The sequence below is a fragment of the Tarenaya hassleriana genome, unplaced genomic scaffold (assembly GCF_000463585.1).
Source record: "Tarenaya hassleriana unplaced genomic scaffold, ASM46358v1 Cleome7, whole genome shotgun sequence".
Lineage (NCBI taxonomy): Eukaryota > Viridiplantae > Streptophyta > Magnoliopsida > Brassicales > Cleomaceae > Tarenaya > Tarenaya hassleriana.
In genome coordinates this window covers 157,423-172,048 of record NW_010969548.1, presented here as the reverse complement: position 1 = coordinate 172,048, position 14,626 = coordinate 157,423, and the positions used below count along the sequence as shown (strand labels likewise).

The window sequence follows — 14,626 nt, the reverse complement described above, 5'->3', positions numbered from 1 at the left end:
TCAAATTAGAAACCGTCCACCTGTTTTCACCTATCAGAGTTTCGTATGGAGAAAAAAAAAACAGGAAATACAAATATTACAGTAGGTTATGGTTAATTTTCTCTAGTTCGTCTCTTGTAAAGATAGATGTAAAACTTGAGGAAGGAAAGAAAGAAGAGTACACGCTTGCGAAACTGTCACCACAAATCACAACCTTTAGGGGTTCTCTCACTCACCCCACCCATATTCGCTGTTTTCATTGAGAGAGAGAGAGAGAGAGAGAGAGAGAAAACGAGGAGGAGAAAATGGCGGAGGTCGTGCTCGTCTTTGCGGCGTAGGAAGGGAAAGCTCGTTTTTCTTTCTCCAAATTTGAAATGGCTGCGGTTGTTTCCTTCTCTCTCGTCCCCTCTTCTCTGGGCTTCCCCTGCGATGGCCGCCCCTCCATCTCTGCTCATTCCTCCGCATTCTTCGATGGCGGCACCAGTCTCAGGTCTCTCAAGAGCGTTTTATCTGTTTCACCCTCTACTAATCGGAATCTCCGCCGATTTTCTCGCCGTTCGGTCATCGTTTTCGCTGCTTCCGGCGACTATTACGCCACTCTCGGTGTTCCCCAATCCGCTACTGGCAAGGAAATCAAAGCTGCGTATCGCCGCCTTGCTCGCCAGGTATCTCTTTTGATTTCTGGTTTCCTGGGCATATCATTATTTTCAGAAATGACAAGTATTGGAGTTCTACTTGTTCTCTCGGCAGTCGAATGTGATTGATCTCAGAAGTATGCGTATTTGGTTATTCAGGAACATTAGCATTTAATTTGGGCTAGACGTTGGATGGTTAGAATTCGATTTGGAATTGATCTGCTAAATGGCTCAATCTTCTGCAATGCTAAGCCTTTTGCGGAATTGCTGTTTTATGGCGTTGTTGTTTTGTGAAACATTTCAACTGATTATGAATTTTGTGTCAAGTATCACCCTGATGTCAACAAGGAACCTGGAGCAACGGAAAAATTCAAGGAGATCAGTGCAGCTTATGAGGTATGCATGGAAAGCTAAACATCCCTGCTTTCATTCTCTTCATGATTTCTCTTGTCTTGAGGTGGTGCTGAATTTTGAGTTTGTTCGCTTTTGTCTTAAATTTGCATGGAATTACATGATTAGAAGAAGGCTTGTTTCATAGTTTTGCTTCACGTATGGAATTTGAATATGTAAATGTCTAGTTGAACGGTCAGATTTCTTGCTTCTGGTTACTGAACTACATCACTGTCAGGTGTTATCAGATGATAAAAAGAGAGCATTATACGATCAATACGGTGAAGCTGGTGTCAAGAGTACTGTTGGAGGAGCTTCCGGTGCTTACACGGTAACATATTATCTTTAGGTGGATCTCCATTTCTCTTTGCGTTTAATCATGCGATGTCTGGGTGCTCGCTGTCTGATCATCTGTAGAGTTGAATTTCACCTGATATATGAGAGACATAATGGCGAGCAACTCCTATCTTTGTGATAGTAATACTCTTTGATATCTGCTTATCTTTCATTTCCGAGCAGACAAATCCGTTTGACCTTTTCGAGACATTCTTTGGGGCAAGTATGGGTGGGTTTCCCGGGGTGGACCAAGCTGAATTTGGACGAACCCGTCGCAGTACAATTATCAAAGGTGAAGACTTACGGTGAGTTGATATCGGAGAGTTGTGCATATTTAGGCTAAATGCTGAGGATTTCTCCTTTATTGTCTGTTTTCATGAACATCATATACCATTTATTTAAGGTATTATATGCGGAAAGTTTATCATTTTATATGCTTAGGGTCTCCTAACTTATCCAATTTCTGACATTTGCTCTCTCAAGTGATAAGCATGTGCCTTGAATTTGTAAGTGAACAGTCGTGCTTGTGTTGCTGTTCTGTTTTCTTTTGGCTACCGCTTTTCCTTCTTTGCCTGGTATTGCTTCTGAAGACAACCTGATTCATTTTTGCTTCTGATCCAACTTAGATATGATATCACCTTAGCACTATCCGAGGCTATATTTGGATCTGAGAAAGAATTTGAGCTTTCCCATCTGGAGATATGCGAAGCTTGTGCTGGTACTGGAGCAAAGGCAGGATCCAAAATGAGGATATGCTCCACATGTGGTGGCCGGGGTCAAGTTATGAGAACTGAGCAAACACCATTTGGTTTGTTTTCACAGGTTATTTCCAGTTTTTTCTTATATTTTTTCCGGTGCTTTCTATCTATTGTAGTAAAAATTCATGCCAGACAAAAAACTGCATATGATTTCGCTAGTTGACTACTGCTTTGGAATGTCGTTGGTCTCAGACATGGGGTGTCAACGTGCTGAACCTTGATGAAATAGATGGTGCTAGATTAGTATATTAAAATGCCTTAAACAGTCAATATTAACAATTTCACTTAAACAGTCAATATTAATATTAGGCATGGAGTGTCAATGTGTGGACTTGGTGAAACTCAAATGTGAGATTTTTAGAAACATGGATTGATTTGCAGTTCATGCATACTCGTTCATTGTGAATCCTGTCTCAATGATTCTTCATGAATATCTTTCACCTCACTGTACCTAAATTTATTTAAGATTTTCTCTGTGCATGCCCTGTTTCCATTGGTGCCAGGTGTCTATATGTCCAAACTGCGGTGGGGATGGTGAGGTAATTTCCGAAAGTTGCCGGAAATGCTCTGGCGAAGGACGTGTACGCATCAAGAAAAGCATCAAGGTCAAAATTCCTCCAGGTGTCGGTGCAGGTAGCATCCTTAGGGTTGCGGGAGAAGGTGATGCTGGGCCAAGAGGGTATGAAAAGAAAGAAAACTAGTGCTCTACTTTCTTGACAAGATAACTTGCTAATGTTAAAATCATTATGTGCTGTCGAATGTTTGTGGTTCTGGTTTGTGTTAAACTCGGTTTGTGCTGATGGCAGAGGTCCTCCAGGAGATTTGTTTGTATATCTTGATGTTGAAGATGTTCCCGGAATCCAAAGGGATGGCATAAACCTTTTATCTATCTTGTCAATCAGTTACCTTGATGCTATATTGGGCACAGTTGTTAAGGTGATTTAGTTATTTGCATGGGCATGACCATGGCCCGTTCTACTTTCGGAGATCCTCAGTACTGATCAATCTCTGACCTTTTGATCCGTCGTTTAACAATATTTTCCAGGTTAAAACAGTTGAAGGAGACACCGAACTACAGATACCTGCAGGTACCCAACCTGGTGATGTGCTGGTCCTGGCAAAGAAAGGTGCACCAAAACTCAATAGACCGTCAATACGTGGTGACCACTTGTTTACTGTCAAAGTTACTATACCAAATCGAATTAGGTATTACCCCATCTATCTGGTCTTATGGTATGGTAAAGACGAGGAACAATTGAATTGAACCAACATGAATTTGTTTTAATATGTTTACAGTGCAAGTGAACGGGAGTTGCTAGAAGAACTTGCATCCCTGAGTAATACACCTGGTAGCCGCTCACGAACTCGCTCTAAACAACAGCAGCCCGCCGGTAAGTTGCCCATTCTATCATTTTTTTTCTTTGCCATCTCTAACGCTTTGAACAGTATGTTGTTATAATGAGTTGGTATCAATGTGTCACAATTTCATATGGCATATTCATTGGTTTGGTACCTATAGTTTCAATACTATGTGCTTCATTCTGCAGTTCAAAGCTCTGCATCCTCGAGCTCGCAACATGGGACGGGTGAAGCTGTAGAGAAAAGCAAAGAACCCGAGAAAGAAAACGATGTTTGGAAGAGTATTAAAGATCTTGCAGGGTAATCTCTCTTACCCTCTTTCTGTTTCGGAGTCTTTTGGAAATACTTCTTTGTTTCTCAAGCACCTTAAGCTTTTTTTTTTCTGTGTTCCCAGGTCCGTTGCGAGTGGAGCTCTAAAATGGCTTAAAGACAACCTCTAGGGTTCCACATGTTCGACTAACAAAACACAAAGGCCTCAGTACGTTAAGGTCTAGAAATCTCAGTTATGGTCGGAAAATGTTTCAGTGTTTTTGAATGATCATCACATCTGAGAATATTTTGATATTTTTGGGTCTCAATTTGGGGTGAGGTCTTGATTCCTTTTATGTACAGTGAAGATTAAATTGTACCCTCTGCTGCGAATGATTCCTCTCGTATACTTGTGGTTTCTATAATTCGATTTGAATGTCCACTGTACGAATTTTTGTGTCGCAAAGCCTAATACGACCCGCAAGTCACAGATTTTCTGTCAGACCACATGCAAATCTTCCGATAGTTTTTAATAGAGGCTGCATTTTTTTTTTAATCTGAGATACCCATATTTTTTATTGGATATCTGATTTCATAAATATTTAGGTTATGGGTATTCACAATGAACAAGATTGAAAACGGTTTTAATAAAGCTAGAAACTTGGACCGTGGGTTTGGTTTCGAGTTTTTCTTAGTAATGATGGATTATTAATTTATTATCTCGTATATTTCATTAAATATAAAATTACGTTTATATTCATATCGTTTTAATAAAGTTAGAAACTTGGGCCGTGGGTTTGGATTGAGTGTTTTTAAATAATGATGATGGGTTATCTCGCATTATTTCATTAAATATAAAATTACGTTTCTATTCATATTATTTTAATATATTTATAATAATATATATTTATTTTAATATAAAAATGCCAATACACTCTTGAAATCAACGGAATTGTAGAAATTTTAGGGGGTTCGCTATTTTCATGAAATCTTCATAAAATCCTCAGACACATTTCCTCATCTTAATTTTTAAATAAATTACTTGAGAAAAAAAAAATAGATGCAATAATGGTGTGAGATATATATATAGTGTTATGTCGGGCCGTGGAAATGGGCTCATCAGTTACCCGACCCGGTTTTTATCCGACATTTGGGATTTGGATCAAATCTTGTACGATGGAATACAGCAGAAATCGGTAAATACAAAACCCTAGAACTATTTCCCAAATCTGATATTTTTCTCTCGAGAATTTCCGATAACCTGATCCTGCGTCGAATCGCCGGGAGAATCAATTCGCGAAAGCCAAGATGGTGTTGGCGGAGCTTGGTGGGCGGATTACCCGCGCCATACAGCAGATGAGCAATGCCACGATCATCGATGAGAAGGTTCTGAACGAGTGCTTGAACGAGATTACTCGCGCTCTGCTTCAGTCCGATGTTTCGTTTCCCCTCGTTAAGGAGATGCAGACCAATATCAAGAAGATCGTCAACCTCGACGATCTCGCCGCAGGCCACAACAAGCGTAGGATCATTCAACAGGTCAATTCCTTCCCACATAAATTCTCTCTATTGCGTTTTTTCTTTTTACCGATTTGTTGGATTTGGGTTACAATTTTCTTCAGTTTCTGTGATTAATTCGATTGGTGGTTGGTGATTGCCGACCTGGTGCTGATGGGCTGAATTCGTCTCTTTCAGGCTATCTTCAATGAGCTTTGTAAGATGCTTGATCCAGGAAAACCTGCATTCGCCCCTAAAAAGGGTAAACCCAGTATAGTCATGTTCGTCGGTTTACAAGGTGAGTTGCTTCAGTAATTTCTTTTCAAGGAGAGAAAGAAATCTGCTTTGCGATGTTTTGTCTTTTTTCTGAAATCCTTTTTCCACACGCTTCATCGATTCTCTTTTTAATCGCCTTGGAAAATTGTAAAGTCTGCTTCATTAAGTTATTCTGCTGGACCATCAATAATTTCTGTTAAATTTCTTAATTTTTCAAATATTTACAGGTGCTGGAAAAACCACAACATGTACCAAGTATGCTTACTATCATCAGAAGAAGGGCTATAAGCCAGCTCTGGTGTGTGCCGATACTTTCAGGGCTGGTGCTTTTGATCAGCTGAAACAGAATGCTACCAAAGCTAAGATCCCATTTTATGGAAGGTATTAACTTTGACTATTACAAGATCTTACTCTTAAATTCTATCTCCTTGAACGGAAGATGTGAGCTTTATTGGTTTGAAACCTGGAACTGGGTCAAAACCATTCGCTAGGGTGTATGGTAATAGCTGAACGCGAATCCGTTAACTTTGAGTCGTGGCTGTTTTCTCTTTGCAGCTACACAGAATCAGATCCTGTGAGAATTGCTGCTGAAGGAGTGGAAAGATTCAAGAAAGAAAACTGTGATCTTATCATCGTGGACACCAGTGGTCGCCATAAACAGGAAGCTGCTCTTTTTGAAGAAATGCGTCAAGTTGCTGAAGCAACGGTATGTTCTTGTCGTCTAATACTCTCCTGGTATTTCCGGTTGTCTATTTCAGGTGCTTAAAATCGTAGTTTCTTTTTCCAGAAACCAGATCTTGTTATATTTGTCATGGACAGCAGTATTGGTCAAGCTGCATTTGATCAAGCTCAAGCGTTCAAGCAAAGTGTTGCTGTAGGAGCTGTTATAGTTACTAAGATGGATGGCCATGCAAAGGGTGGTGGTGCTCTCAGTGCGTAAGTATCGCTGCCACTGTCAAGTTTTCCTTTGTATTTTAATTTTTAAAGAGTAAATTTGTTTCGTCAATATTAATAAAATCTTGTGCTCTGCTTTCAATCTGGCCTTTCCTTATTTTTTCAGTGTTGCAGCAACAAAAAGTCCCGTCATATTCATCGGAACGGGAGAGCATATGGATGAATTTGAAGTCTTTGATGTTAAACCGTTTGTCAGCCGTCTCTTGGGTGAGTAACTAACTACCGTTGAAGGTCACAAACTCCCCGTATGCTTTATCTCGAGTCTGTATTAATTTTGTCTAATTAAACTGTGATTGTAACAACCAGGGATGGGTGATTGGTCGGGATTCATGGATAAAATTCATGAGGTGGTGCCTAAAGATCAACAGCCTCAACTTCTGGAAAAGCTATCGCAGGGTAACTTTACACTGAGAATAATGTATGAACAGTTCCAGAACATACTCAACATGGGCCCGATTGGTCAGGTCAGTTTCACTTCACTATCAACTGTGAGTTTTTAATCGCGAAAGTGAAATGTGAACCGGGTTTTATTTTCTTTTCAATGCCCGTTAGGTATTTTCTATGCTTCCCGGATTTAGTGCGGAATTGATGCCAAAAGGGCATGAGAAAGAAAGCCAGGCGAAGATAAAGCGCTACATGACGATGATGGACTCAATGACAAATGAAGGCAAGTATATATCTTTATCTACTCATGATGGGCATTCATTTTTTGGGGTGTAAAAACCGAAGAGATATATGAATAAATGCAGAGCTGGACAGCTCAAACCCGAAGGTGTTCAACGAGTCGAGGATGATGAGGATAGCGAGAGGGTCGGGGAGACACATAAGGGAAGTGATGGATATGCTGGAAGAGTACAAGAGGCTGGCGAAGATATGGAGCAACATGAAAGGGCTGAAGATACCGAAGAAGGGAGACATGAGCGCGTTGTCGAGGAACATGAACGCGCAGCACATGAGCAAGGTCCTTCCACCTCACATGCTCAAACAGATCGGCGGCATGGGCGGTCTCCAGAGTCTCATGAAGCAGATGGGTTCGGCCAAAGACATGATGGGTATGTTCGGCGGCGGCGACAAGTAGATCTCTCTCTCCCCCTCTCACATCCACTCTGTTATTTATTTGCTCTTCATACCAAGAGGTTATAATTCAGGACAGAACAGTTGTTACATAAATGTCGCTCTTTTGGACTCGGATCATAATCACCCGTTGTTTATATGATTTTTGATTAGTTGTGCCTTTTTTTTTGCCATACGAAAAAGACATGATTCTAAGGGACTTTGTGGATTTTGAGAAAATTTCTATAAAAGTAATAATAGCGAATAATAGTGATTATTGTTGTATATGTACGCATGTATAATAGTAATAATCGATGTATAATAGTTGAAACAAGGGTGGGTATGGATCGGATATCCGAAATTCGGATACTATATTTCATTGTCTTTGGTTTGTATCCGTGGGATTAGGTATTTAAATATCTGCGCCTTAATATTCAGTACGGGCGAGTATTCGAAATATTTGAACTTATTTCAATCAATTTTTTACATATTTCTGTATATAAGTATGTCCAAAATTAATCAATATATATATATATTTATATCTAAAAACCATTTAAAATTCATTTTAAAGGGATCAATTCATCCAAAATGAAAGAAAGATAAGTTAGACTTTTTATTTAATACAATTAAAATTCAAAGGTAAAACTATAAATTTAACTGCTCTCAAATATTGGTAACTAATTATCCGTCTTACACATTAATATCAGAATCCGAGTCTAAATTTCGATTTTTTTTTTCTAAAAAAATAATACATAATTTCACTTCATGGATCGGTACCGAGTTTTGTTTTGTTTTTTTCATCCACAAAAAATTCTTAATCTTATTATTCACCGTTGGCATAAAAAAACTGTCCAAAAAGTTTCGTATTAATTAGATGTGTCCTTATATAAATGTGGGAGAGATGGCCTACAGTGTTTATTTTGCTCTCTTGAATTAAATAATTATCCGTAGTCTCTGTATCTTCTGTTAAATTTTGGGAATCAGACGAGCAGCTGAAACAGGCGTCCAGATTAAACGATACAACAGGTAGAAATTCCCATTTTGCCCTTATTTTCTTCAAAATTAAATATAAAAGGCCGGAAATAAAAAGGAAAAGCTCAAAACCCTAGCCGTAAGGTCCAAACTCAGTCGCCCCTCAAATCTTTAGGGTTTCGAAGGTTTCGATCTAAGAGGCAAGGCTGCCGAATCGGCCCATTAGTCTCATCGTCGCCTTTTTCAAATTTTCGACTCCATAAATCTCCACCTTGGTTCCGTTTCGCGCTTCCTGCGTTGGATCCTTCCCGCCGAGCCTACCAGTCTCGTGAGTATCCCACCCTCTCTCTTTTCTTCTTCTTTGTCTTCTGGCTGTTCCGTCCCAGATCTTGCGCTTTCTGTTCCATTCTCGCTCGATTTAAGGTGGTTTTTTAGTAGTTTCAGCTGTCGTGGATCTCTCTCCCGTGTCTTGGTTTTGCTGTCGTTGTCCTTGTTGTTGTTTCGATTATTCTGCTGTCTGTTTTCTGATTGTTGTTCTTCTTCACGTTATGGTGAGGGGGTAGTTCTCTGGTGTTGTATTGTACCAGAGTGGCTTCTGGGTCTGAAGGTTTCTAGAGTGTGAATACGAAAGAGAACGTAAGTTTTCGAACTGAGCTTGTTGCCTATTTTTTTGGGTTGTATGTTTTGAACTGTCTGACAATCAAAATTTACAGGAGTTGACTCTGGTCTTATAACGTCTATTTGAAAATACAAGTTGCGTGCGTTCTTGCTTCTCTGGTCTCCTGTCACGAGGATAATTCTCTGCTGTTAGATTTTATCCAAGCTGTTTCTAGTTATCTGAGAGTTTAGGGAGCAAATTCGGTGAATGTGAAAACTGATTTCATTTGTCTTCTGTGTTTTAGGATCTCTGGTGAAGGAGATGGACAATAATTCTCTGATGCTGATTGATAACGACGGTTCTTTTGAGATGGATGACCATGCTCATATGGATGTGGAGGCCACTGAAAATAACGCCATGACAGTCTTTAATCCAACAACTCCTGTTGCTGATGCTGATGACAGTGCGCTGCTTGAACCTGATACACAACCCAGCAAACGAAGGAGGAAGAAGTCTATGGTGTGGGAGCATTTCACGATAGAAACAGTTAGCCCTGGATCTACTAAAGCTTCTTGTAAGCACTGCAAGAAATCCTTTGCCTATATAACTGGTTCAAAGTTAGCTGGAACAAGCCACCTTAAGCGTCACATTGCGTTGGGGATCTGTCCTATGAGTCGACAGAACAATCAGCTCACATTAACCCCCGAAACTAAGGATCGTAGCACAACTGGTCCTCCCAAAAAACGGCAGAGATCATCTGCTGGCTATACGAACATCCCCCTTGATCAAGATCGTTGTTACCATGAGATGGCAAAGATGATCATCATGCACGAATATCCCCTTCATATGGTCGAGCATCCGGGCTTTGCTGGTTTTGTGCAAACTCTTCAGCCCCAGTTCAATATGGCGAGTTTCAACACCATTCATGGTGATTGTGTGTCTATGTACTTGTCACAGAAGCAAAAACTTACAGACTTAATTGGGGAGATTCCTGGGCGAGTTAACCTCACCATAGACTTGTGGACATCAAATCAATCAGTGGGATATGCATTCTTGACGGGGCACTTTATTGACAGGGACTGGAACCTGACCTCCCATCTTCTGAATGTTCTTGTTGTACCTTCTCCTGATTCAGATTTTGCTTTGAATCAGCCAGTAGCGGCTTGCTTATCAGACTGGAACCTGGAGAGGAAGCTCTCCAGTCTTACTGTTGACCAGTCAGCGGTAAATAAAACTGCCATTGAAAATCTCAGAGGCTTCTTGTCTGTCAGGAACCCACATGTGTTGAATGGTCAACTGTTGATGGGAAGATGTTATGCTCGGCTCATAAGCAGTATGGCTCAAGATGCCCTCGGAGCTGAGGAGATAGAGAAGACCATCAAGAAAATTCGTGATAGCGTAAAGTATGTGAAAACCAGCGATTCTTGTGAAGAGAGGTTCTATGAAGTCAAGAGACAACTTCAAACCCCTTGTACAAAAGATCTCCTCATTGACGACCAAACGAAATGGAATACAACTTATAACATGTTGCTGTCTGCCTGGGAACACAAAGAAGTGTTTTCTTGTCTGGAAACCTACGATCCTGATTATAAAATAACTATATCTTCTGAAGAATGGAGAAAGGTAGAAATCATCTGCTCGTGCTTGAAGGTTCTCTTTGATGCAGCTAGTGTCTTGACTGGCCCAACGCATTTGACAGCGAATGATATGTACCATGAAATGACAAAGCTTCAACTAGCACTGAGCAACACTGCCATAAGTGAAGACCCTGATGTCAGAAACCTAGCAACCCCGATGAGGGAGAAATTTGACGAGTACTGGAGTCAGTGTTTCCTGGTTCTGGCTGTTGCTGTGGTCATGGATCCACGATTCAAGATGAAGCTTATTGAGTTCAGCTTCTCTAAGATGTATGGTGAAGATGCTGGGAAATGGATCAAGACTGTTGATGATGCTGTTCATGATCTGTATCATGACTATGCGGCACAGAATTTTCCTCTGTTGGATGCATATGTAGGCCACGGAAACCATGATGTTCCTGGATCAGAGATGTCTCAGGAAGTTCACTTTCATCAAGAACTGGCTCACGAACATCACCATGGGAATGGGATTTCACATGATCATGCTCACGAAGTTAATCTATATGGACAAGCTCAAAATGGCCATCTACAGAATGAACAGTCAAAACAAGACCACGTTTTGGAAATCCATGAGCCTCAAGAACCTCATCAGTCATATGCACAGCTTGAAGGACATGAACTGGCTGTGGAATCCCTGCCTCAGGAAGGTCAAATAGTAGAGGAACATTCTCAGGAAGACCAACAAACGGATAAACGTCCACAAGGAGAGCAGGCAACAGAATCAGTTTCTCGGGAAGATCAGTCCATTGAGGTTTTGCCGAAAGAGAGTCAGTCTTTGGAGGTGCAGTCTGGAGAAGGTCAACTATGTGAAACAGTGTCCACAGAAGTGCAATCGGTGGAAGTAGGCAAAGAAGACTTTGTAGTAGAGGCAGTTCCACAAGAGAACCAATGTGAGGAACGGCTGTCGTCGCAGGAGAACAGTCAATTGGAGGGAGCGACCCAAGAGAGGCAGTCCACACAAGAGGACCAACAAGCCAATGGGCAATTGACCCTGACTCAGGAGAGTCAGCAAACAGATGAACCATCCCAGGGGAGCCAACCGATGGAGGATATACCCGACAAGACCCAGCCTCAGGAGGAAATGCCACAGGAAAGCCAGCCAGCAGAGGATATATCACATGTGGGTCACCCAGTTGAGGAAATGGTGCAGGAGAACCTGTCAGGGGAAGATATGGCTCAGAACACTCAGCCTGTGGAGGATATATCTCAGGTGGATCAGCCAGTTGAGGAAGTGGGGCAGGAGAACCTGTCTGGGGAGGATATGACACAGGGCACTGAGCCTCAGGGGGATGAGCCAGTTGAGGATGTGGTGCAGGATAACCTGTCGGGGGAGGATATGACTCGAGACACCCAGCCTATGGAGGATATCCCTCAGGACCTTCAACCAGTAGAGGAAATGGGGCGGGAGAATCAGTCAGTGGTAGATGATATGGCTGAGGACACTCAGCCGATTGACGATATACCCTCGGACACTCAGCTGGTGGAGGAAACGGAGCAGGAGACACAACCGATGGAGGAAACGGTGCAGGAGACACAGCCAGTGGAGGAAATACATGAAGAACCACAGCCTCCAAAATCAGAGGAAGCTGAGACAGAAGAGCCACAGCCAATGGAGGATCTGCCTGAACTGCCTCAGCCAGGAGCATCACAACCAGCCGAGGTTCAATCACAAAGCCCTGAAAATGATGATGATGATGATGATGATGATAATGGTCTGCCCCAAGAGCCTGAACACACCGAGTCTCTGCCAGAAGAGCTGCAAGGTCTTGCCTCTGAGGAAATGCAAGCACGGCCTGAACAGAGCCACCACCACCATCATGAAGACCACTCATTTACCATTTCCCAAGAAGATAGCCATCAGGTTGACGTCCTTCTCCAGGAAGGCCACCACCTCGAGGCATCATCACATGACTTTCCTCTCATCACCATTGGAGACGGGTTCTCAGACTTTGAGCTCTACATCTCGGATATCAGCAGCCACCAGCAGATGAAATCAGAGCTCGACCAGTACCTGGAAGAATCTCTAATGCCTCGGTCTCAGGATTTTGACGTTCTGGGCTGGTGGAAACTGAACAGGACCAAATACCCCACCCTCTCCAAGATGGCGGCTGATGTTCTGTCCGTACCATTCTGCACCGTGGCTCCGGATTCTGTGTTCGACACCAAGATGAAGAAGATGGATTGTTACCGGAGCTCGCTCCGTTCGGTGACATTGGAGGCTCTGATCTGCGCCAAGGACTGGTTCAAGCACGGGTCTTCCCCTTCTAACGACAGCAGCGTGAAGAGGGAATGAAGCTTAAGGCTTTTTGGATGATATCACCTTAGAGTTGCTTATCGGTTATATTCGTCTAGTTCCTATGATAAAGTTTTTTAGGGTTTGATCGACTTCTTTGTTGTGAAACCCCTCCCTTAGGTTTACCGCTATTATGTATTCGCATCTTCTGTGATTTGGTGGATATGATTACTTAGCATCTGAGTGAGAGATATGTGGGTTTGCATTTCATAAGCAATTTTTTTTTATAAAAAAAATGTGGTTGGGTGAAAGCATATTATAATATTTATACGTGTAATCGTTTGTAATAATGTTTATCGTATGTCTCGTAGCGTTGATGGTTGCAGATTTGGATTCGGAGGAACCCTAGGGAAAGTCTTCCCATCTGAATATTGGGGTGAATATTTTAGCGTGGATGGCATTTTTCTTCTTCTCGTTTTTGTCTTCCACAAGAAAAGGCGATGTGAACAATGTTCTTCCATTTATTCGTACGGTGACATCTAAATTGACCTCTCTGTTTGGTTTTTTTCTTATCCTTCGTGGACCAATGTTAAAGTTGCTTGCTGTTAGAGATTCTTTTGATTATTATTACTATTGTCGTTGTTGTTGTTGTTTTTTGGATAATTTAAAAATTAACCGCGTATTCGGGTTAACTATATCATCGCTAAATCCATATGGATGCACGATTCGAACTTGGATTGAGAAAGAAAGAGTTTTAATTCATGTCTTACCAATTGAGCTGCCCGATATTATTGTTGTGGTTGATATTACATATATATAGTGTAGTGTAGTCCGGTGTAGTGTAGATAGATTGTTTGTTTGTCCATCGTATATAATAAGCTTAAAGACGCATATGATAATGACAATGGGTTACATTTTTTTGTTTTGTTAATGACATATTTTATAATTTCGGATAGACATTAATGAATATCAAAGAAGAAGGATTTCCCTCGCGTGCTTTTTGTGTTGGTTTTGCAGATATCAAGTAGGTGAAGGCTCGGGAGACCTACCACCCACAACGCCAATTTTTTTTTTCCAAAAATTTAAATTTCCCATTTTAATAATTACTGGTCCACCAGCCGATATAGGGAATAGTTTTTATGGTTATGAATCAGTTGAGCGTTTACATATATAGATATAATGGCGAATGTCCTAATAGGAGAAACGAAAGCGTAGGGGCTTATGCAGTGGCCAGTGAGTGTTTTATTTACCTAATATTTCTCGGCATTAAAGAAAAAACGATTAAATTAGCATATGGCATGGGTCGCTCTCAGTACCAAAACGGGTTTTGAGCCGTAGAAATCTAAAGAGAGACAGTGAGAGTAATCCCGACACCCAAGTAGGCCCACCACGTTCCCTGTGTGCCACGTGGCGCAATCTCAACGGTCATATCTCTCTCTATAGCTCCGCCCCCCGGTCGCTAGTCCATTTGCATGGGGGAGATGTTCTGTTTTCATATAAAATGTCACCATCCATTTCACATGTATTTTATTTTCTCCACGGGAGAGAGAGAGAGAGAGAGAGAGAGAGAGATTGTGTGTTAGCGAGAAGGAGAGGCCAGGATTGCTCATAAATCCGCGAGGAAAGTGTAAACCCATCCAAAACCCTTATCTCTCTATCTCTTTCCTCTTCCCCTACCCCCCCCCCCCCCCCCTCTCCCC

The 14,626-nt window shown here is 41.6% G+C and overlaps 3 protein-coding genes across 3 annotated transcripts; all 3 read left to right on the top strand.

The window, feature by feature from the left end:
• The first annotated feature begins 181 nt into the window (after positions 1 to 181).
• On the top strand, positions 182 to 4,148 carry LOC104800440 (chaperone protein DnaJ). Its single transcript, XM_010523236.2, has 11 exons — positions 182 to 644; positions 942 to 1,010; positions 1,243 to 1,335; positions 1,524 to 1,645; positions 1,967 to 2,162; positions 2,602 to 2,777; positions 2,905 to 3,034; positions 3,144 to 3,304; positions 3,395 to 3,489; positions 3,646 to 3,757; positions 3,852 to 4,148. Exons 1-11 carry the CDS (start codon positions 354 to 356, stop codon positions 3,895 to 3,897), a joined length of 1,491 nt encoding a protein of 496 aa, XP_010521538.1. The 5' UTR covers positions 182 to 353; the 3' UTR covers positions 3,898 to 4,148.
• Positions 4,149 to 4,896: 748 nt separating this feature from the next.
• LOC104800439 (signal recognition particle 54 kDa protein 3) lies at positions 4,897 to 7,668 on the top strand. Its single transcript, XM_010523235.2, has 9 exons — positions 4,897 to 5,245; positions 5,402 to 5,501; positions 5,707 to 5,860; positions 6,035 to 6,185; positions 6,267 to 6,415; positions 6,540 to 6,640; positions 6,740 to 6,897; positions 6,986 to 7,100; positions 7,183 to 7,668. Exons 1-9 carry the CDS (start codon positions 5,015 to 5,017, stop codon positions 7,509 to 7,511), a joined length of 1,488 nt encoding a protein of 495 aa, XP_010521537.1. The 5' UTR covers positions 4,897 to 5,014; the 3' UTR covers positions 7,512 to 7,668.
• A 933-nt stretch (positions 7,669 to 8,601) lies between these two features.
• Positions 8,602 to 13,250, top strand: LOC104800438 (zinc finger BED domain-containing protein DAYSLEEPER-like). Its single transcript, XM_010523232.2, has 2 exons — positions 8,602 to 8,786; positions 9,361 to 13,250. Exon 2 carries the CDS (start codon positions 9,378 to 9,380, stop codon positions 12,984 to 12,986), a length of 3,609 nt encoding a protein of 1,202 aa, XP_010521534.1. The 5' UTR covers positions 8,602 to 8,786; positions 9,361 to 9,377; the 3' UTR covers positions 12,987 to 13,250.
• The last annotated feature ends 1,376 nt before the right edge of the window (positions 13,251 to 14,626 follow it).

Bases quoted from the DNA above. Each gene is read 5' to 3' on its own strand.
- LOC104800440 (XM_010523236.2), top strand. From the start codon at position 354: ATGGCTGCGGTTGTTTCCTTCTCTCTCGTCCCCTCTTCTCTGGGCTTC. The intron at 645-941 runs GTATCTCTTTTG...TTTTGTGTCAAG, and splicing joins ATCGCCGCCTTGCTCGCCAG to TATCACCCTGATGTCAACAA. The intron at 1,646-1,966 runs GTGAGTTGATAT...GATCCAACTTAG, and splicing joins ATCAAAGGTGAAGACTTACG to ATATGATATCACCTTAGCAC.
- LOC104800439 (XM_010523235.2), top strand. From the start codon at position 5,015: ATGGTGTTGGCGGAGCTTGGTGGGCGGATTACCCGCGCCATACAGCAG. The intron at 6,186-6,266 runs GTATGTTCTTGT...TTCTTTTTCCAG, and splicing joins GTCAAGTTGCTGAAGCAACG to AAACCAGATCTTGTTATATT. The intron at 6,641-6,739 runs GTGAGTAACTAA...TGTAACAACCAG, and splicing joins GTTTGTCAGCCGTCTCTTGG to GGATGGGTGATTGGTCGGGA.
- LOC104800438 (XM_010523232.2), top strand. From the start codon at position 9,378: ATGGACAATAATTCTCTGATGCTGATTGATAACGACGGTTCTTTTGAG.